This window comes from Dromiciops gliroides, chromosome 4, assembly GCF_019393635.1.
Source record: "Dromiciops gliroides isolate mDroGli1 chromosome 4, mDroGli1.pri, whole genome shotgun sequence".
NCBI lineage: Eukaryota > Metazoa > Chordata > Mammalia > Microbiotheria > Microbiotheriidae > Dromiciops > Dromiciops gliroides.
The window spans coordinates 453,191,789-453,213,593 of record NC_057864.1 but is presented as its reverse complement, the minus strand read 5'-3'; the positions used below and the strand labels follow the sequence as shown (position 1 = coordinate 453,213,593).

At 54.6% G+C, this 21,805-nt stretch overlaps 1 protein-coding gene across 3 annotated transcripts; it reads left to right on the top strand.

Moving 5' to 3' along the window:
* The first annotated feature begins 4,851 nt into the window (after nucleotides 1–4,851).
* CELF3 (CUGBP Elav-like family member 3) lies at nucleotides 4,852–21,805 on the top strand. 3 transcript variants are annotated; one of them, XM_044000320.1, is made up of 13 exons: nucleotides 4,852–5,641; nucleotides 6,908–6,990; nucleotides 12,391–12,439; nucleotides 12,847–12,972; nucleotides 13,230–13,309; nucleotides 14,853–14,996; nucleotides 15,241–15,382; nucleotides 15,699–15,848; nucleotides 15,939–16,004; nucleotides 16,266–16,382; nucleotides 16,895–17,038; nucleotides 19,074–19,211; nucleotides 20,960–21,805. In XM_044000320.1, exons 1-12 carry the CDS (start codon nucleotides 5,497–5,499, stop codon nucleotides 19,199–19,201), a joined length of 1,374 nt encoding a protein of 457 aa, XP_043856255.1. In that variant the 5' UTR covers nucleotides 4,852–5,496; the 3' UTR covers nucleotides 19,202–19,211; nucleotides 20,960–21,805. The 3 variants fall into 3 exon arrangements, with proteins under 3 accessions (XP_043856255.1, XP_043856256.1, XP_043856254.1); XM_044000321.1 differs by having other exon boundaries at nucleotides 12,844–12,972; nucleotides 16,269–16,382; XM_044000319.1 differs by having other exon boundaries at nucleotides 12,844–12,972.

Here is a 21,805-nt window from a genome sequence, read left to right as displayed (position 1 = left end):
TCAACTTCACGCTCTAGGTGGAGTGAGATGTGGTTAGTCAGCAGTCTGTTTGAGAAAGCTATGGAGGCTTATTGAATGTGCTGCAAGCTCCACGTAATGCACTGTGGTCACCAGAAAAGCTAATGGGATTTGGGTTGCATTAGGAGGAGAGGCATAAGTGACTGAGAGTCCTGCCACCCTCTGCCTTGGACCAACCATATCTAGAATGTTGTATTCCATTCTGGGAGCCATGGGCAGACATTGAGAAGTTGGAATGTGTCCAGGGAAGGCAGCCAGGATGTCTGTCTCACATGAAGATCATTTGAAGGAACTGGGCAGGTTTGGCTCAGAGACAAAACAACTCCAGGGGAATATGATCCCTGGATGGGGCGGGTCACCCTGTGGAAGAGGCATTGCCCCTGTTCTGTCTGGCCCCAGAAGGCAGGGCCAGGAGGAATAGGAATTAAGATGGGAAATGTGCCAGGAACAACTTCCTCTCCCAGCTGTGCAGAAGTCGAATGGACACTTTCAGTGGCTTCCCCTCAGAAGTCTTCCAGCCGAGGCTGTGACCCCTTGTTGGGCATGGCAGAACGGGAGGTCCTCTGTAGGGATGAAATGGACCAGGTGGCTTCTGAGGCACCTTACAATTCCAGAATTTGGTGAGCCTGTGATTCTCTGCTTTCTAACAACCCGTTAGAGGAAAGACTCTTTAACTGGGAGTCCGTGAAGAAATAAAACTGGGGCCATGAACTTGGATGGGAAAGCTCACATCTTTATTCTACCTAAGTTCTAACTGAAATTGAGCAATTCCTTCAGTTATTATTTTTTGTCTAAAGGCTCCAGCAGCCTGCCAAAGATGGCTGGGAAAAAAGGTCCAGAACCCCCGAGTTAGGGAGTAACTCCTATTAAAGTCCTTCCCTCCAAGGCCTAATGCATGTGCTTGCCAGCTCTTCCACAAGCCTTCCCTGACTTCTGAAAGTTCTCTTTCCTTCCTCAGATTTCTCCCAGTACTTTGTTTGGCTTTCCTTGTATAAGGCCCACATGAAGGTTTGGAGGTGAGAGATCTGTCTAGAACTCTCCCCTGGTCTTCCTTGCAAAGAAACCTTTCATATAATGCCTTAGAAATGACACAGGTGCTTTAGTCAGCAGCTCACAAGAGGTAGAAGAAGGATCAGGGACTTCTCAAGGTCATCCACTAAATAAGGACAATCCTGAACTAAATCCAAGCTACCTTGGCTCCAAGCTTTCCTCTCCTAAAACCTTCCCCACAGACCGGACCATCCAGTGACCTTCTTTGTGGACCTTAAAACTAGAGACTAGGGGCATTCTCTGTCTAGAGCTGCCTTCCCTGTCCTGGTGAAGAGGGCAGGGTTTATCATCACTCATCTTTTTGGTGAAATGTTTAATATTTCATTTAAGATGATTAGCACACAAAAAATGATTAACACAAAGCCTGAATGAGTAGGAGGGCAGCAGATCTGCTGACAAGACATGGAATAATGAGATCAGCAGCGTCATGGGGTCCTCCTCGGCTTGTCCTGGAGGGTGTGATCTGTTGGCTGTCTCCATCAATAAGGAGAGGTTAGATTAGAAGGCCAGACAGGTGGAGGGAGGCGGAGAATGGAAAGTTCCCTTCTTATCCTCTTTGCACTTTCCATCTGCCTTTCCCTGCCTTTGTACACCTCGCCCTCTGTCTAGTCATGGTGCCTTGAGTCACCAGCTTGGGCACAGAGGGTTTGGCAGAGACAACTCTCTGGTAATGAGTCTTGGGCAGAACGAAGCAATTAGATTATAACACTTCCCCATACACACACCCGTTCCAAATACCAATGCGTGATTCCAGTCTACACAACTCGTGCTCCTAGGATTGGATGTCAGAAAAGGGGAAGGAACATGGTTTCCCATTCTGTGGCATGGGCAAAGGCTCCAGAGGGACCCAGCACCCAGGGCATGGCAGGGAAAGAGATGAGGTTACTAGAATTAAGAGCATGGTTGGCAGCCAAAGGGGAAGGGGAGGGGGGACACACCTCTCAAGGAAAGCAGTGCACCCCTAGAGTAGGGAGAGGGGGCAGGATGGATGTGTACGGTGGGAGTCAGGAGAGCTAGCTGGACTCTTGGTAGAAGCCAGGCAGTGATAACCACTGTGGAGGGGGCTGGAGGTCACAGGATGCCTGGTTGCAGGTAATAGGTGAGGAACAGCTGGGAACTATTTGAGAGGAGACCATGGGGCTCCCCTGTGCCCCATCCCCTGCAGTGTCTGATCCCTCTGCTTGAGCTGCAGTTCAAGAAGGCAGGGACTTGGGCTTCTCTAAACTCCCTGCCTCTCACATCACATGGCACAATGTTCTGAACACACTGTCTGCTTAATTAAGGTTTTCAGTTATTGAATAATTCATATAGGGAGAGGTAGTATGGCCTAAGAGCTAGAGACCTGCAGTGGGGAAGACCCAGGTTCCAATCCTGCCTGTGCCTCCTACTGGCCGTGGGGCCCTGGGCAAGGCATTCTCTCCAGGGCTGTGTTTCAGAGAACATGCTGGCTTGCAGCGGTAGAAGTGGAAGTTCCCTAGACAAGTAAAACCACAGGAACACCATGTAGTTCACATTTTCCTCGTAATTCTGGGATGTAAGTGGTACAAATATTATTCTCCCCATTTTATAGCTGAAGAAACTGAGGCTTAGAGGAATCAAATGGCTTATTGAAGGTTATGTGGCAAAAAGCATTAGAAAACAGGTCTCTGAGGGCAGGGACTGTCTTTTGCCTTCCTTCCTTCCTTCCTTCCTTCCTTCCTTCCTCCCTTCCTTCCTTCCTTCCTTCCTTCCTTCCTTCCTTCCTTCCTTCCTTTCTTTCGTGGGGCAATGAGGGTTAAGTGACTTGCCCAGGGTCACACAGCTAATAAGTGTCAAGTGTCTGAGGCTGGATTTGAACTCAGGTCCTCCTGAATCCAGGGCCAGTGCTTTTATCCACTGCACCATCTAGCTGCCCTCTTGCCTTTCTTTTTATTTCCAGCTCTGAGCACAGTGCCTGGCACATAGTAGGTGTTTGTTGTTGTTGTTGTTCAGTTGAGTCCCATTCTTTGCGACCTCATAGACTTGTTCATGGGGTTTTCTTGGCAAAGATACTGGTGTTGTTTGCCATTTCCTTCTCCATCGTGTCCCCATTTTTACAGATGAGGAACTGAGACAAATGGGGGTTAAGTGACTTGCCTAGGGTCACACAGCTGGTAAGTACCTGAAACTGGATTTGAACTCAAATCTTCCCTACTCCAGGCTCAAGGCTCTATCCACTGACCCACCTTGCTTAATAAGGTACTTAATAAATGCTTATTAACTAAGACCGGTGCTCTTTCCACCATAGTTAAGCTACCACTCAGAATGAAAAGTCTTTTGGAATATTTTAAGTCATATAAATCAGTCAGAGTGTTTGTGGGGAAAGGGAATAATCCCAAATTTACATCCCACTTATATTTGTGTATCTGGAAGAGATCATAAATTCAAAGAGGTTTAGCTTAGATTCAGGATAGCTGAATTCCAGTCCTGGATCTGATGCCCAGTGTGACTTCACAACCTCGCCAAACCTTAGCTTTCTTATCTGTAAAGTGGGGAAATTATATTTGCACCATCTCTTTCATAAGATTGTCATGAGGAAAGTACTTTGTAAATCTAAAACAATATGAAAATGAGGAATCTTATTAGATTTGTCTGGGGAGTCTCACTAAGAGAAACTTTTAATAGGATAAAGTCAGTCAGTCAAACATGTATTAACCACCAACTGTGTGTCAGGTACCATGCTAAGTGCTGAGGATACAAAGAAAGATAAAAGACAGGGGGGAAAAAGGTGCAGATCAGCCTCCTCTTGAAGGTGTTCAGAACCGTTATCACCCCATCTTCATAGAAGCCTCTCCCCCAGCTGCTTCTCCCAAGATCATTCATTCATTCATTCATTCCATAGATGTCTGGGGAGGGGGGGCATGCGCTAGGCACTGTGCTAGGTAGGCACTGTGGGAAATACAAAGATGAATGAAATAACTATCCTTTAAGGAGCTTACAGGAATGGCTTTTATACACCAGCCAACTTTAGTTCTTCTGTCTCCTTTACTAGTAAAATGCGGAGCTCTTCCTGCTCTCTCTGATCTCCACCTGGTTGTTCCTTCTCCTCTTCCCTAGATTTTCCCTCTAACCTCCTTTTCTTCCCATTTTCCCTGGTCCTTCGTCTCTACTCTTGTGTCCCCCCTCCTCCTTCCACTCCCCTTTGGCTTTCAGGCTACTCTACGGCCACCCGGACCTTTTTTCCTCTCCCAGATTTCCCTCCCGGGCCACCTCTCTGGTTCCTCTCTCTCCTTTTCCCTAGATTCCATGCTCCCCACTGTCCCTCTCCCCCTCTCCCCTCTCCAGGGCCTTCCTTTCCAGCACCAGGGACAGCTCCAGCCCCGGAACAATGGACCCTACCTTAGGGTTCCTCTGCAAACTCTCTTTCTTAGTTACACATTGAACTACTGATGGGGAGGGAGAAGGAGGGGGTAATTGTCAATAGGACCAGCTGCTCTGCTGGGGGTAGTTGGGAATAAGAGAGGCTTGAGCTAGAGGGAGGGTGTGGCTCATGTCTGATTATTCGTTCCTCTCCAGGGTAGAGAGTTTGTAGTCTACCCCTGAGGCTGACATCACTGATGTCAGGGGAAGGGAGGTGGGAGTGGGGGGTGTGGAGGGGGAGGTTTTTGTTGAGGAGAGAACAGCCGGGGAGCAGAGCTCCAGGACCCAGGTGACTGGGAAAGCGGGCAACCCCAGCGGCTGGAGCAGCCGGGAGCCCGCCTAGGCCCGGGGACTGGGGGTGGGGGTGGGTGGGGGGGAGGGGCAGCACTGGGGGGGGAGGGACAGGGCAAAGTGACGCCCTGGAGTCCAGCCGCCATCAAAGATCAAGAATTGGGCATCAGGAGTCATCGGACCCACCAGAAGGATCAGCCCACAGGGGAGCTGTCCGCCAGGGGGGAAGCTAAGCAAGGACCTGCCTGTCCCAAATCAGGAATCTGGGGGTCTCCCCCACTGACACTCCAGGCAACCCAGCAAGGCCTCCAGCTCTTTGAGCTCCAGGCCCCCTCCCCACAGCCAGCTGTTAGTCTCAGTCCCCAATTTCTAGCCTTCGAGAGCCCAAGCACTCAGTCTCAGCGTCCTGCTGTCCAACCTCACTTCCCAGGTTCTGACCCACAAACACCACCACCACCAGCAATCCTGGGACACTGGCCAAAATCTCTAGGAGGGAGATCAATCCTTTGGGCTATGCCCCCTGGCATAGCAGTGTGAGCCCAGACCCCTGACCCTTGGGCTCTCAGGATTCCCAGCCCCCTCAGCCTCCTTTGTGTGAAGAACACCCTCTCCTCTCAGGCAGTGTGGTTGGGGGCCAAAGGGGGAGCCAGCCCCGGCTGTGCCCCCGGCCCCCACCCGAGTCCTCCTCACCGGGAAGCACCCCTGGCCTTCGGGCCTCTCTCCCTGGCCCCCCTCGGCCCCTCCTCCTGGGCCGCCCCGATGAAGGAGCCAGATGCCATCAAGCTGTTTGTGGGGCAGATCCCAAGGCACTTGGAGGAGAAGGACCTGAAGCCAATTTTCGAGCAGTTTGGCCGCATCTTCGAGCTGACCGTCATCAAGGACAAGTACACCGGGCTGCACAAGGGTGAGGGGCTGAGGGGCAAGCCTCGGGAGGCGTGACCTGGAGCCTGGGGGGGATGAGTGCAAAAGCTCTGGGGGATGGGTCAAGGAAGATGGAAGGTGGGAGAGCGCCTAGCCGAGAGCATTGAGGACCCCAAACGGGGGGATGGGGGGCTAGAGACTGTGGGCAGAAGCATCGAGCAGCCCAGAAAAGCTCAACTCTGGTCAGGGGTCCAGAGAGAGAGGCTGGAGGGTTACCGAGAATTTGGCTAAGAGCTGGGCGGGAGCGGGGCGGGGAGCTGAGAAGAGAGAGTACGAGATCCAGGATGCTGGGGAGGAGGATCGAGAGCAACAGATATGAAATCTGGTTGGGGGGAAGAGAAAACAGAAACAGCTTGAGCGTCTGAGAAACCCCGGCCGGGGAGTAGGGAGAACAAGGGTCAGGCCTGAAGAACTGAGGCGAAGAGAAGGCACCAGAGGGAGGGCCACTGGGGTCAGGAAAGGGGAGCCTGAGGTTGGGGAGCAAGAATTGGGGATACTCAGGAAGGGGGGTCTTGGAAAGGTTGGCAAGGGCAGGATGGTCTCCAGGACCATCTGAGGGGAATCAGGAGCTGTGGCAAGTTTGGAGGAGCAGGGACTGAAGCTCGGTCAGGTCACAGTGAGATCCAGCATCGGGGCTCGGCGCCTCGCCTGGTGCCCCCACCCCCGCCTGCCCTAAGAGGGGCTTCTTCCAGGCAATGGCTTTTCCCCTTTCTGCCCCTCTAGCCCACTCCACCCACCCACATTTCTTTCCATGGGAGACACAAAGAAGGATCTGGAGTTGGAAAGTAATGAGGAAATGAGAAAAATCAGAAGATGGTAGGATAGTGGTGGAGAGAGACAGAGAGAGCGCCAGCGGAGGCTGAGGACAGGAAGGGAAAGCCAGGGGAGGGGGAGAGTGCCATTCACTTGTCTGGGAACTCCAGTCCCTTTTCCCCAATCCAAGGCCTCATCTCCCCGCTTCTTCCAGAGCTCTCCCTCCATCCCCACCTCCCTCCCTTCGGGGTCTCAGCCCTCTTCTCCACCCAGATCTACCACCTCCATCTCTCACAACTCCCCGCAAACTCCCTGCAAACCTCCCCTCCCCCTCCAGCTAGCCAAAGATGCCAAGAAGGAAAGGGAGAGACTTGCCCAGCTGAGGAAGGGCCTCCTGCCCTCAGGCCCCCACACTAAGAAAGCACTTGGGGAGGGGAGGGAGGAGAGGTCGGCCGACTCACCCCCCCTATCTTTTTGCCAACACCCCACCCCCCAGGATGTGCCTTCCTGACATATTGTGCCCGCGATTCAGCCCTGAAGGCGCAGAGCGCCCTGCACGAGCAGAAGACGCTTCCAGGGGTGAGTCCCAGCCTTGGCAGGGGCAGTGCTTGCAGGGCTGTAGTACTTGGAAGTAGTCGGGGACCACTACCTCCCCTTGCTAGCACACAGGAGCCAGCTGATTCACAAGGGGTACCCAGCATCAGGCTTCTCCTCAGTTATCAAGAAGTCCTTCCCTGTCAAGCCTCCATTCTTCCTTTCATTCCCTCTCCTGTTCAGCTCAGTGACCTGTGGGGAAAGGTTGACCCAGCCTCACCCAAAGGTTGTCCCCCAGAGGCTCAGTTGATTCCAGCCTAGAGGAAGGGAATGTTCACTTGCTCAGATTTGCTCTCTGAGTGCCAGTTGGGATAGGCAGGAGGCCCCCAAGGGCACTGTATCCATGGCTGAGAAAGAAGCAGTAGCCAGAGTAGGCGTGAGGCAGAGGGGGTGGGCGGGTTCTATGGTGGCCTGAGAAATCGATAGGGAGCGTCGGCTGGATTGGCATCTCGGTGCCCATTTCAGAGCTCAGACTGGCCCAACTTGTGACAGGCGGGAGTAGCTGACAGCCACAGAATACCAAGATGGGTCAGGATGTGGACAGGAATGAGCTGGGGGGGGGCGGGGAGCCCTAGGTGGGAGGGGCAGACTTGGAGCCGATACTAGGCTCGTTTACCATGCTGGGGAACCAGACCTGGTTTGAGCAGTTATGCTAAGGAAAGCAAAGAGGGTTCCCAAAAGAGAGGTCCCGCTCCCCACCAAACAACGATTCTTTGTTCCTAATCTCAGTCCGTCTGGTAGGCTGTCACACAGGGCCTGTTGGCATCTGAAGCCAAAAGGACAGAATCAGGTTCATTAGGCTAGCCAGCTCCCTCCCACCCCTGGTCATCCCATCTCCCCCCATTGCCCCTTCACTCCCGCCACCCAGACAAGTGATCTCTCCCAAGGGAAGAAAATGCCCAAGTCCCCCTTCTCTTCACCCTATGGCTGGCAGGAAGCCTTTCTTTGAGACCTAACTTCTCTTCCATCTGCTTGAGCTTCTCCCCCGTTTCTTTCTGGAGATGGGAAGTGGATCTTGCTCTTTTTCCTAGAGAGAGTGTGACCCAGGGATGCTAGGGAGAGCCAGGAAAGAGGCCTGGGGACCTGGGCTAACAAGGCAGTTCTAGCAGCTCCCAACCCAAAGCCCTTCACAAGTGCCTCCTCTTCATCTCATCCGGAAGAAGGAAGCCGCCCTCTTGTGCTTCCCCCTCCTCCCAGTCCTTACCCACAGAAGGGGCCTTAGAGTGGCCATGACTCCATGAAGCAAATGGCTACAGTCACAAGAGGCATATGGGCTCCGGGGTCTGTGTGCGTGCAGATACATATATATGATATGCATTGCGTGTGTCAGTGCCTCTGTGGAATAGTGTGTTCCAGAGAGCACATGCATATGGGGAGCTTCCCTTCTCTCCCTTCCATTTGTCCTTTCATTCCTTTCTCAGTGGCTCTGGGATATACTTCATATCTGAGCAGCCTCCATTCATTTCTGCCTGTGTGTGTGTGTGTGTATCCCTTTTGTCTCTATTTCAGGAGTCAGAGAGTTTGGGGAGGGAGAGGAGAAGAAGCTGAGGGAGGAAGTAAGTGTGGTAGCAGCCAGGCTCTGGGTTCAGTGTGGACCAGCTTGGGGGGTGGGGTGGGCATCTGCCCTGGATCCCTCCCCAGGCCTCTGAGACTGCTCGAACCAGAAGGAAACACTGGGGAAGGAGAGGCATTCTCCCTCTTTCTAGAGCCAAGAAGGTGGGGGATGGGTTTCTGGGAAAGCTAGGTGACAGGTTAATGATTGCCCGGTGTAGGCCCTGAAGCACCTAGCTGAAGCAAGGTTCACCCCATCAGCCTTCATGCTGGGGAGCAGAGTCCAGGGCTTCCAAAGACTTGGGGGCAGGGAATGAATTAAGCACCCCTGGGGTAGGCTTTGAAAGTAAATACCCCAAGCAGGGTATTTGGGGGAGTAGGACGAGGGTACTGACAGGGGTTGGGGGAGCAGATGTCTGTGCCCAAGGCCCCGCCTGGCCCTTTGTGCCTCCCCTCCCCCTCCCTCAGGTCTTTTCTCCTGCCACCTGCCTTCCTTGGGAGCTTCATTGTTTCCCCACAGACAGCCTTTGTGTGTGTGTGTGTGTGTGTGTGTGTGTGTGCATGCTCACACACAAGAGGAACTCTGTTGGAAAGTTCTTCCTAATGTCTCCCCACTCACCCCTCTTCTCTTCTGCCTGGTCCCCCTTTTTATGGGCATACTTGGTTCTCTTTTTCCTCTTTCCCTATCTCTTCACCCTAGAACCTGAAAGTACCCAGCCTGATGGGAAGGAGCCACTCCACGGGGTGGGTCAGGATGAGGCCTGAGGAGCCTGTGGGCCCTTGGATGTACTCTCAGGAGTAGGATGTGGTCTCAAGGAGGCACTGAAGGCATCTTCTACTCACTCTATTCTGACCTGAGACTCAACAATAATCTCACCCCATCAGTTTGCCTGGGGCTGTTATTGCTGACTTTTATTCCCCATCATAGTCCATATATTCTCTACCCAAAGGGCCCGAGTTTTGGCCAGGACACTTGGACATCACTGGGGAAGCTTTTCGCCTCTCATGAATAGACTTGGGAATATCTTGGTGGAGAGGACCCTAAGCAAAGCCGAGGCACTGGGAGGATTAAAAGCTTATGTTTTGGTGCTGAGACCTTAGCTGTACCTGCCTGAGGTATAAATAGCCCCTGCTTCTTTTGGAAGCCCTGTAGAAGGCCTGTCACCTGGCCAGGGGTAGCTAGGGAACGGGGCCCCAGTGGCTGCCTGGTTGCCAGGTAAACAGGGCACATCTGGACTCCAGGGAGGGGTGCAGGTGTGCCCAAGCTGAGCTAACAAAGCCAGAGCCTCCCACAGGAAGGATTGGGGCAGAGGAGGGGAGAGAGGCTGCAAATGGGGGACTTAGGGACACTGGAGGGGCTTGTTTGCCAACACTTTGCATCCGGGTGCTTGTATGCTTGGATGTCCTTCTCTGTGCTATGTCTCTATCATCATCCGTAGATATTTATTGTGTCTGCAGGCACGTGGGTTTTGTTTTGTCTACCCTGTGAGGGGAGGGAAGAGTGTCTTTATTTACTGTTTCGGGGTTTTCGGGATGCCTGAGCTCCCTTCTCATTCCCTCCTTCTCTGGCCTCCTTTCTGAAGGCCTCGGTTTCCCTATCTACCATAAGAAGAGCCCGCAGTTTCCTCCAGTGATGGGGGCTTCCAGCCAGGAACAGGAATTCCCTGGACGCCTATTTTAAGTCCTCTATCTCTCTTGGGGCTGAATGGGAAGGCTAGCAGACTGGCAGGTCATGAGGAGATCTCTCGTTTGTCATTGCTTATGTGCGAGTGAAAAGGAAGGAACAGCAGTGGAGATACCCTGTCCACCATCCATCAAGAACCCTCCCAACCACTCCACGCCCGGCAGAGGCTAAACACAGACACACACACTCCACCCTCTCCTCCCTAAGCCGCTTTACATTGGACGGGATAATCCTGGATTGGCAGGGGACAGAAATTGCTTGGGAGGGAGCAGAGAGAGAGGATTTGGGTGGGTTTTGCCTATCCCCCTCCACCTCCACCAGCTGCCCTCTGATCTGATGATCCATGAGGGCCCCTAGTTTAGGGATAAAATCACGGTAAGATTTAGGTCTCATTAGGAGAAGTTAGGAATGGGGAAGAGAATGGGGGAAAAGATCCAAGCAGAACCTAACCAGGTGGGACTTTCCCCAGGCTAAGGCTGAACAATCAAACCGTGGGGGGAACACCACCGTGCAAAAGGCCAGATAAGGGGTAAGAGAAATGAGCGGGTGTGGCTTGTCTCTATGAGCAAGTGAATAACCCCAGAGGACACAGGATGAGGGATAGAAGGATGGTCCCATTCCACGAAGGAAAGCAACTGAGGCCGGAAGGGGAAATGACAAGGTCTGCACCTGGCTGGTTTGTGATAAAGCCCAGACTAGAAGCCAGGACTTCCTTGCAGGGCTCTTCCCGTCTGCCCGTGTGTCTGTGTCTCCTCCCCTCACCCCATCCTGAAGGAGCTCCCAAGAGATGTGAAACAACATGCAATTGAATGTATTTTCTCTTGGAGTCCACCGTGGAGGCATTGTTTATAACGAACTAGCCACAGGGCTGAGGGAATGGCAGGGACGAAGGGGGTTCTGGGTATGACTGGGTGGGAGGTGGGGAGGCAGCAAGGACCACAGGGTGGGCAGTCCCAGGGAGCAGAACCTCCTCTGTGGACAGCAGTTCTCTCTGCCTCCCCACGAGTCTCTGAGGTGCCTCACTCCCTGCTTGAGAAAGTGTCCTGTAAGGACATAAGAGCCTCCCCCAAGGCCAAGGGACTGAGGGGAGAGGGGTTCAGGATGCTTCCATTTCCCCTGAGGACTGAACAAAGAGAGAGGCCACCATGGAGGTCGGGAGGTTAGCGATCAGGAGAACTTACTAATAGGTGGGACACGTGGCCAGGGGAGGGCTGCCAGGGAGGCTGGGCCATCTTCAGAGATCGCTCCATTTGGAAAAGATAACTGGGTGTTTGACCTGGAGGAGGGGAGACGGGAGAATGGTACAATTGCCCCCCCCCACAAAGGGCCTTTGCTTCTCTTTTCCCTCTGGAATAAGGAAGGTTTCCTGGTCCCCTCCCCGGTGCTCACTGCCCAGCCCCCACTAATTTTTTCGCCCTCAGCATCCCCCATTCTCCCCACCCCTTCTCTGGGTGTGTTGAGCCAGAAGTGATGACGTCACTGGTCGCCGGGGCGACAGGGACGGATAAATCAGGCTGAGTGGGCGGTTGCCATGGCGTGCATTCTCCCGTTGCCACGGTGACTGGGCATCTGCTCCCTTTGTGCTGCCCAAGATCCTTCCCCCGGGGTCAAGGGGTGTAGGGGGATGGAAAGGAGGCAAAGAGACCCCCAAGGGCAAGGAGGAAGCCAAGGCATCTGGGGGATTTCCCTTATCCTGGAGCCCTAAGTGGGCTTTCCATCAGTCTAGGACTTCAACCTCCGATCGTCTGTGGGCTTTCTCAGTCGGGATCATTGATGGGATGCCTCTGTAGCCCTTGCTTTTTACAACTGAGCTGGCCATGGTTGAAAACTATTCCGCTGGCTCCGTCCTACTCTACCAGCATCATTTCTGCTCCTGCTTTCCGAATCTTGATGCTGTGCCCCCCTGGAGAATTTCCTCCCCTCGGATCCTCTCCCTCCATGGTCCTTTAATCTCCCCAGGTCCTAATCTCAAGAGAGGAATACGACTCATTCCTCCCTTCCCCCTGACCCCAGGCCAACCACCTGAGATTTGTGGAGGTGGGAGAATGACCTGGACTGGGGAGTCAGCCCCTCTTACCCCTCTCCCAAGGCCCAGCCTCAGGCTGACTGGAGAAGGGTCCCCGGCAGCTCCATTATTTTCTCTCCTTCAGATGAACCGGCCTATCCAGGTGAAACCAGCAGACAGCGAGAACCGAGGAGGTAGGCTCTCTCCTTAGCTGTGATCTTTCTTGCTCGTTCCTCCAGCTATCCCCATTGTCCTGGTTACGAGGTCACCTAGAGCCTAAAGGAGTGGATGGGACACCCCTCTGAAGAAAGGTTCCTGAACCAAGGCAGAGGGAATAGTGGCTGTCCCAGTTGTGCAGTTGGGGAAACTGAGGTCCTGGCAGAGCTGAGATGAGCATCTTGTTGTAGCCCAGCTCTTCTCTTCCCTCACCTTGGTTTTTTCTCCCCTTCATAGCTCTGGAGTGGGAGGGGGTGGCACACAGGGCTTAGGATGGGTTGGAAATAGCCTGCCTCCCTTCCCTTCCCATTCTTCCATTATGGTGGGAGGGCAAGGAAGAAACCTCTGAAGGCCTTTTTCTCTCATTCTGCCCTGTTCCCAGAAGACAGGAAGCTCTTTGTGGGGATGCTAGGGAAGCAGCAGACGGATGAAGACGTCAGGAAGATGTTCGAACCATTCGGGACCATTGACGAGTGCACTGTGCTCCGGGGGCCTGATGGGACCAGCAAAGGTAACCTGCTTTTCTCTCTCAGTCCTGAAGCTTTGACCCCAGACATTTAGGTGCTTGCTGTGCCCCGACCTTTGTGGCCTCTCTGGTCCTCCATGACCCAGCCTCACCTTCAGCAAGGAGCAGGGAATATGGACTCAGAATTTTTTTTCCCCAGCATCTTGACTCTGAGCGGGACAGGGAGAAAGTGATGATAGATGAGTATGTGGAAGGAAGACAATTGCCCCTTTACACTCTCTCTTTTCTTTCCCCTCTCCCAGGCTGTGCCTTTGTTAAGTTTCAGACCCATGCAGAGGCCCAGGCTGCTATCAACACCCTCCACAGCAGCCGGACCCTCCCGGTGAGAACCTTTGCCCTTGGGGTGGGACCACTTTCTGAGCTACCTGCCTAAGCTAAACCCTTTCCCTCGCCATGGGTGCCAATGGGTAGAACATTGCTGGCCTTTCGAGTAGCCCCACACCTCTTCATTCCTCATCCTTGTGGCCTTGGCATGGTTTACCCAAGGAAGGGAATCAATTCTCAATCGCCCTGCCCGGGAAGCTTTAAAAAGGGGAGATTCTCCCCCCTCCAACCAAAAAAGTCTCTCTCTGCCTCAGACTGATGCTTCAAGCCTGCCTTCCCCAGCACAGGGCTGGGGGGGGGGCAAAGAAAAAACAGCCTCCAGTGTTGGGGAAGGGGCTAGGTAGACCCGAGACTGGGTTTATAAACCTTTACCCCAGATAATCCACAAATCAGATCATCTAGAGTTGTGGTGGTGATGGTGACGGTCATGGTGGTCCCTTGAATTTCAGTGCCTGCAGGTCGGTCATCTCCTTTTTTGTTGTGGTGGTTGTTGTTTTTTGTTTTTAGTGAGGCAGTTGGGGTTAAGTGACTTGCCCAGGGTCACACAGCTAGTAAGTGTTAAGTGTCTGAGGCTGGATTTGAACTCAGGTACTCCTGACTCCAGGACCGGTGCTCTATCCACTGCGCCACCTAGCTGCCCCCTCCTTTTGTCCTTTTGAAGGAAGGGAGGAGGGTTGGCAAGGATAGCCAGTGCATTGGGAGACAGTTGGGAACCACCAAGAATTAAGAGTCTAGGACATCAGGCTGAGTCTTGTAAGATGAAGCATAGTAGGGATAAACATCAGGTTTTATGTTCGGGTTCATAAATTCAACTTCACGAGTACAAGCCTGGGGAGGCACCATTAGTTAGCACATCATCTGCCGAGGGTCAGGAGGTTAGAGGGGACAGCATCGTACCCATGCATTGATGGTATGATGCACCAGAGAAGCTGTTGGGATGCCCCACGTGTCCTCTGCCGGGTCAGAACCCAGATGGAGGGCCGAGGTCAGAGTAGCGAGGTCAGTGATGAGCAGAGGGCCTGCAGACAGGGCAGAGAGGATTGTCTGCTCGAGAAAGAGCAGTCGCAATAGGCTGAGAGTGAGGGTGGAGGAAGAGACACGGTGTCCCAAGTGTTTGAAGAGAGGCCTGTTTGACCGTAGAGGCAGAACCAGGAACATCATGGAAACTGCAGAGGCAGCCCCAAGCAGTCAGAAATGGACTGCCTGAAAGACTGTGGTAGGCAAGGGGCAGGGGGGTGAAAGTCTGCGATTTGGAGACAGTTTTCCCTCTTAAGGTCCCCGAAGATTGATTGGTTGGTTAGCTGGTTGCTTGGTTGCTCGATTCCAAGAGCTATCAAGGCTAGTGGGACTTCCCCTGAGCCTGGGGTGTCCTTACTCCTTAGTAAAGGGGGCAGGATGCTGACCACCCAGGTGTGGTGCTGGCCTCCCGCTGTGGACACTGGTGAGAAAAAGCCTTGAATAGGCCGCTGGAGGCCTACCCAGTAACAGAGGAAGACTTTCTGACTCTCATGCTCTGACCCCTGCCGGGTCTCTGTCCTCAGGGTGCTTCATCCAGCCTGGTGGTAAAATTTGCCGACACAGAGAAGGAACGAGGCCTTAGACGCATGCAGCAGGTGGCCACCCAACTGGGCATGTTCAGCCCCATTGCCCTCCAGTTTGGAGCCTATAGCGCCTACACCCAAGCCGTGAGCACCACCCTCCACCCTTGCCTCACTTCTCTGCCCCATCTCTCCCCAGCCCTCCTTCCTGACCCCCAGTCTCAGCCGCAGTCCTGCCCTCCCTGGCTCCCGGCCCTCATCCCTAAGCTTTCCTCTCCACTCTGTGCCCGAACTGGGAAGGGACCAAACGCAGGCTTGGTGGGGTGTGTGGGAGGGTACATGGGGGACATCGGAGAGCCAGCCCCCCTCATGCCCTCTCCCCCACCCCCAGCTGATGCAGCAGCAGGCGGCCCTGGTAGCAGCTCACAGTGCCTACCTCAACCCCATGGCCACCATGGCTGCCGTGCAGATGCAGCACATGGCTGCCATCAATGCCAACGGGCTGATCGCCACTCCCATCACCCCCTCCTCAGGTAGGGAAGGGCTGGGGGATGGGAGAGCCACATGAGGGGCCTGCCATGAGGCCCCATCGAGGCGAGTGCGCCGTGGGGCTGGGGAGGAGGGGGTGACCTCAGGGGGGGCCTTGAGGATTCTGGAAAGGCTTGGGGTCCATGAACCAGAGGATGGGGCACCTGCCTCCTCACCCTTCCTAGTAGGACCCTGCCAGATTCCCCCTAAGACTCTCCATCTCTCTCCTTGTGTGTGTATACGTGTGCACGTGTGTGTCCGGATGCACCTGGCTCTCTACTTCTCTCTCCGTCTCTGTCTCTGTCCCTTTCTCCTCCTTAGGAACCAGCACCCCTCCTGCCATCGCTGCCACGCCTGTCTCTGCCATCCCTGCCGCCCTGGGTGTCAACGGCTACAGCCCTGTGCCCACACAGCCCACCGGGCAGCCAGCCCCTGACACCCTCTATCCCAATGGTGTCCACCCCTATCCAGGTGGGCTAGGTTAGAGAGCTGCCTGGTTGGGCTCTGTCTTTGTGCTTCCCAAGTGCAGGCTCTAACAGCCCCTTATGCTGCCCTCCCCAGCCCAGAGCCCGGCTGCCCCCGTGGACCCCCTCCAGCAGGCCTATGCAGGAATGCAGCACTACACAGGTGAGCTCCTGCCCCGGGGGACTTGCCTGTGGGAAAGCGGAGGGAACCACGGGAAGGGGATGGGGGGGCATTCTTACCTGCTTCTAGTGCAAAGCTGAAACCCCAGCAGGAAGAAATGAGGCCAGATAGGTGTCTGTAAGACTGACGGGGGTGGGGGGAGTGATTCTGGAGAGACCTCTAACACTTGGGCGGGGGGGGGGGAGAAGAAGGCTGGCCATGGGGCAGGGAGAGCCCCATTGGCTCTCTCTCCCCTCCCCCCAGCAGCCTACCCAGCAGCCTACAGCCTGGTCACGCCCGCCTTCCCTCAGCCTCCAGCCCTGGTCGGCCAGCAGCCCCCTCCACCCCCCCAGCAGCAGCAGCAACCACAGCAGAGAGAAGGTATCTTTGGGTGGGGGCATCTGGGGGATAGGAACATGTCGGGGGCAGGGCTGGATAGTGGCGGGGGGGTGGGGTGGGGGGGGCCCTTCAGGCATGGGATCTTACTGCTGGGGAGTGTGGGGCCCAGATGTCTGAAAATGAAGAGGGGAGTGGAACCAGTGTTACTGAGACCCCAACCTACATTAGGGTGGGAAGCTTACTTACCTTTAGGCTCTGGCCTGCTTCAGCCATCTCTGTCATTTTTTCTCTGCCTCTCATCTCTCTCTGTCTCTGTCTCTCTCCCTTCTTCCCTCTCATTCCTCCCTCTCCTCTCTCTCTTCCATCCTCTCTCTCTGTCTCTGTCTCTCTCCCTTCTTCCCTCTCATTCCTCCCTCTCCTCTCTCTTCCATCCTCTCTGTCTCTGTCTCTGTCTCTGTCTCTCTCCCCCTCTCTCTTTCTCTCTCTCCTCCTCTCTCTCCCTCTCTCTTTCTTTTCATTGCTCTGTCACTGTTTCCCTCTCTCCAACTCCCCAGGCCCTGATGGTTGCAACATCTTCATCTATCACCTGCCCCAGGAGTTCACTGACTCTGAGATCCTACAGATGTTTGTCCCCTTTGGCCATGTCATATCTGCCAAGGTCTTTGTCGACCGGGCCACTAATCAGAGTAAATGTTTTGGTAAGGATGCTCTCCCTCAAGCCTGTCTACCCCCCAAAACCTCGTGACTCCATCTCCTCCTCACATAGGGGCCAAGCTAGTTCATGTAGGGACCAATCAGTCCTGCTGGAGTGGGGGCCTAGAAGCTGCTAGGAGGAAGAGTTGAAAGAGCTGCCTGGGTTAGGCCCGCAGAAAGAGGAGAAGGGAGGGGCGGGAGAGCTGCTTTCAGATCCTGAACCCGCCTCCCAGCGTACACCGCTCGGTTTGGTGGGATGAATTGCAGTGAAAGGCTGCCCCACCAGCCAGGCATTCTTTCTTCTTGTTCTGGAGGAAGGCACAGCTTTGCTAGAGAATGAAAGATCCATTTCCAATAGCAGCATAATATATATGGTGGAAACAGCAGGCTTTGGAGCCTGGAGTGTTAAATTCAAATGCTGGTGCTCGGTGCCTGGGGCCAATCCCTTCCCCTCTCCCATCTGTACTACGGGAACGATTATGTGTTCAGGACATACTTTGTTGTATGGGAATTGCTCTGCCAATCTTTAAAAGCCTTCTACAGAGGGAAGCTAGTTTTAAAAATAATAATAAATAGTGAGGTGGGCTGCCTGGAGATGGTGAGCTCAGGGTCATCTGAGGCGGGCAAACAGGGTCCTGTAGAGGGGATTTGGCCTAGATAAATTCTAAGCTCCCTTTTGGTTATGAACTTGCCCTTGGGCGGGGGCAGGGGGGAATAGGGTTGGTGATGCTGCAGAGGGGCCTGGTTTTCCCCTTTCCTTTGAAATCCAAGAGGATTCCCTGGAGGAGGTGGTCTGCATATAGGAAACCAGGGAGCCAGCAACTTGGCCTCCTTCCCTTGTGGCTCCGGCTAGAAACACTGTCTTCCTCCCTCAGGTTTTCTTAGAGTGCTTGGGTTGCCTCTTTTGACCTTATATTCTACCTGGTGCCTCCTTGGGGCTGTGTCCTTGGAGGTCCCACTAACCAGGACAGGCTTCCAGTAGACCTGTGTCTGAGGACCCAGTGCTGGTCAGGGTCAGTCAACAAACATGATTAAGTGACCACTAGGGGGCAGTCACTGTGGCCAGGCACTGGGATTATGAAGACAAAACTGATATGGTCCCTGCTCTCAGAGAAATCACATTCTTAACTAGACATAGACAACACAGAGACGTGTAAGTGCATACCACACGTGTTCAAAATAAACACACAGAATTAATGGGGGGGGGGTCAGGACGGGCTGGATGAAAGAGGTGGCGTGTGAGCTACGTGTAAAGGCAGTGAGGGATCCTGAAACCAGCATGCCCAGAGCTTTTTCCAGGCTTGGGGGAAATCCAGGGCAAAGTCTCGGAGACTGGAGATGGCACACCTTGTGTGAAGAACAACAGGGTGGCCAGTTTGGCCAGACCGTGGGTGCATGAAAGAGAGGAACGTGTTTAAAAGACAGATGGCAGAGGTCGATTGGAACCATGGTGGGAAGGCCTTTAATGCCAGAGGAGTTTGTATGTTATTCTGGTGGGAATTGGCAGCCGCTGGGTAATTGAGAAGGAAGACTTGGCCAGACGGTGCGCTAGGCGGCACTTTGGCAGATCTGTGCAGGATGGGTTGGAGAGGGCAGAGCCTGGGCAGGACTAGTTGGGAAGCCAGGGGAGGGCCCATGGCACGACATGATTGTACTGAGGTGTGGTGGCTTCTTACCCAGATCCACAAAATGCAGGTGCCAAGGTCAGGGATGACTTTGCATTTTGTCTGTCTCCCCAGGCTTTGACTCAGTGCCTTAGTCCAGATGTGTGACTTCCTTGGTGGAGGGAATTCCTGATAAGGAAACTCTGGACCAAGGGATGAGCAATCCTTGTGTAACCTCTAGACTTGAGAGGTGCCTGAGACAGACACAGGCAGGATGGGTCAGAAGTGAGACTCGTATCCAAGTCTGCTTAACTGGGGCCATCTTTCTGGCCACAGCCCTTTGCACATGCACAGAGTAGGCACTTGATAAATATCTGTCCAGTAGAATTCTTGGCTGGGTCTAACGGGCCTCATACGTCCCCCTCCCTCCCTTCAGGCTTTGTGAGTTTTGACAATCCGGCCAGCGCGCAGGCTGCGATTCAGGCCATGAATGGGTTCCAGATTGGCATGAAGCGCCTCAAAGTCCAGCTCAAGCGGCCCAAGGATGCCAACCGACCCTACTGAGGGGCAGCAGGTGGGTTCTTCCCCCTTCTCCATCCTTCTCTTCCCCAGGGCCACTCCCCCACAGCCCATTGGCTATCCATCACCTTCCTCCCCTTCTCCCCTTCCTCTCTGTGCCCCCACTCCGGACTCCCAGGAGAGCCATGCGGGGCAGCTCCCCTCATCTCCTTAGGGTCTTCCTCCTGTCCCCCCTAAACCTCTTGGCACAGTGTCCCCCGTACATGCCCATCTTCCTCACACACAAATAAATTACTCCTGGGGCTGTGGCCTCCAGACTTGTATCTGTCCTTGTCTGTGTCCTCCCTTGACCCACCTGGTGTCCCGTCTCTCTCTGTGTGTCCGGTCCGGTCTGTGTGTCCATGTGTCTATGTGTTTGCCTCCCTCCTGGTTCTCCTTCGGATTGGAGAGGACTAAGGGGGGAGGTCAGGAAATAGCTGAATGGCCATCACAGGTCCCCTTCCTTTACCCTTCAGCATCTTCCCGTTTCCCTGACAGCAGGAGCCTTGTGGGGGTGAAGGGTGGGGTCAGGGTCCGAGAGAGAAGTGGGGAAGCCTGAGTGCAGCCAAACGAAGCAAACCCCAAACGTTTGGCATCCTTGGGAGCAGTTCTGGTTTAGGTTAAGGAGGAGGTTCATGGTTTGAATTATTGGGGATTTCAATTACCCAGCGTCCTCGTTACCCCAACAATAGCCATCACCCTGACCTCATGGTCCCAGAGACCTGAGAGCTAGTTCTATTTTTTATTGTTTATCTCCCCTGGACAAAGTTCCCCCAATGCACAAGCCAAGAACAATACCCACACTTTCTGTTTTTCCCCCTTTCCCCCCACTCCCGGCTGCTAACTTCCCCCACCCTGGGGGCCCCCCCAGCCCAGGGCCCGTGTCCAAAGTCGGCCGACGCCCCCATCCCGGACCCCTGCTCCGGGCCCCTGTAAGTTGCATGGAACGAGCGTGTTGTCTTTGGAGCCGAATGTTTGTTCTTTCGGGGCGGGGCCGCGGAAGTGGGGGGAGGACGCCCCCCAAGCCGTGCGTGCGAGGGCCGGGGGGGCAGCACGATGCCCCCCAAGCCCGTGCGTGCAGGGCCGGGGGGCAGCACGATGCCCCCCCAAGCCCGCGCGTGCAGGGCCGGGGGGCAGCACGCGGGCCGTGTTTGACCAGACTGGTGATCGTGCTCTGTGTTCTGTCCATTTCTCCCTTTTTTCAAACTGAGGAAATAGGCCCGGGAGCGGGGTCAGGAGCCTCGGCTCCCATGGAAACCCCTGCCCCCACCCAGCCTCCCGCTCCTCCACCTGGCCTGCTCCCGGCAGTCGCAGCTCTCCCTCCCATCCTGCCCCAGAGACACGATCCTTTGTCTCTCCCGCTCTTTCCCTCCCTTCTCCCTCCCTCCCTCCCTCCCTCCCCCCCTCCACTGATCCGTGCCTTTTTCCGTTTTCTGGTCCCTTTGCTTCCCTCCTTTTTCTCTGCTCTCCTGTAGTTCTGTCTCTGCCTTGGCCCCTCAAGTCTTTCCCATTTGCTGTTTGAGTGTGTTCTCACTAACCTCCTGTGGTTTCTTGTAGCTTCTTTTCCTTCATTTGACTCCTCCCTCCCCCAACCCAAACCCTCCCCTTGAGCCTAGACCCCTTTGGACTGAGAGTTCCCTTCCCCCCTGAGGACCACAAATTCTGGCCTCTCTTCATGCACTCCCATAAGCCTCTCTCCTCTCCCCACACCACTTCCCCTTCCTCAGTCTTCTTCCCCCTCACAGATGTTTCCTTCATTCACAGGTCTGGAGATGCCAGAGGAAGGGGATACCCCCAATCCCCTCCTCCCCCATTGACCACCCCCCAGCCCTCTCAGCACATCTGCTCTGGCCCTCAGCCGGGCCCCCTGGGGACAGCTGCCTCGAGTCTTGGGGAAGCAGGACACCTTCACTTATCCTCACCCCTCCTCAAAAACCAACTTTCTGCTCCCCGCCGCCCACCACAGTCTTGAGGGGAATGACGTGACTGAGCCCCTGTAGTTCACTTGGGCCCCCCACCTCCTTCCCGGGGACCTGCTGGACCTCACAAAGGCTGCAGAGTGGGAACAGGGGGGCACAGCTCAGAGTGTTGTAGGGCATCTCTTTTCCTACTGGGGCGTGGTACCTGTGCCCTGGCACCTTCAGCACCCAGCCTTCTCCCCCCACCTCTCCCCATTAGGGGACGACTTCTTCTCTCTTGAACTGTGCAGACCCCCAGGAGGGGACTGAGGGCCTCCGCTCCCTCCATTCTTAGCCTCCCCTCCACTCCAGGGGTTTCCAGCAGCTGTCTCCCGACTCCTCTGCCCCTACTAGAGCTAGGACATTCCCGTACTTGGGCCCTCGGGTCCTCAAGCTCACTGCCTCCCCAAGTTCCCCTCTGGGCTGCCCATCTCCTGTTCAGCCAGAGAGACCCTTCCCCAAGAAAAAAGCCCTCCCCTCCCCCAACTAATGTTTACAGTCTCTGCCGATCCCTTTCCTGTAAATACCACATTGGTGCGGTAGCCAGCCAGGCCATCTCTCTTTCTGGGAGTTTAGACAATGTTCCCCGTGGTTTTTTTTTTCATTCTTAATTTTTTCTCTTTGGTTTGACGGTTAGGGGTGGGGAGGGGCA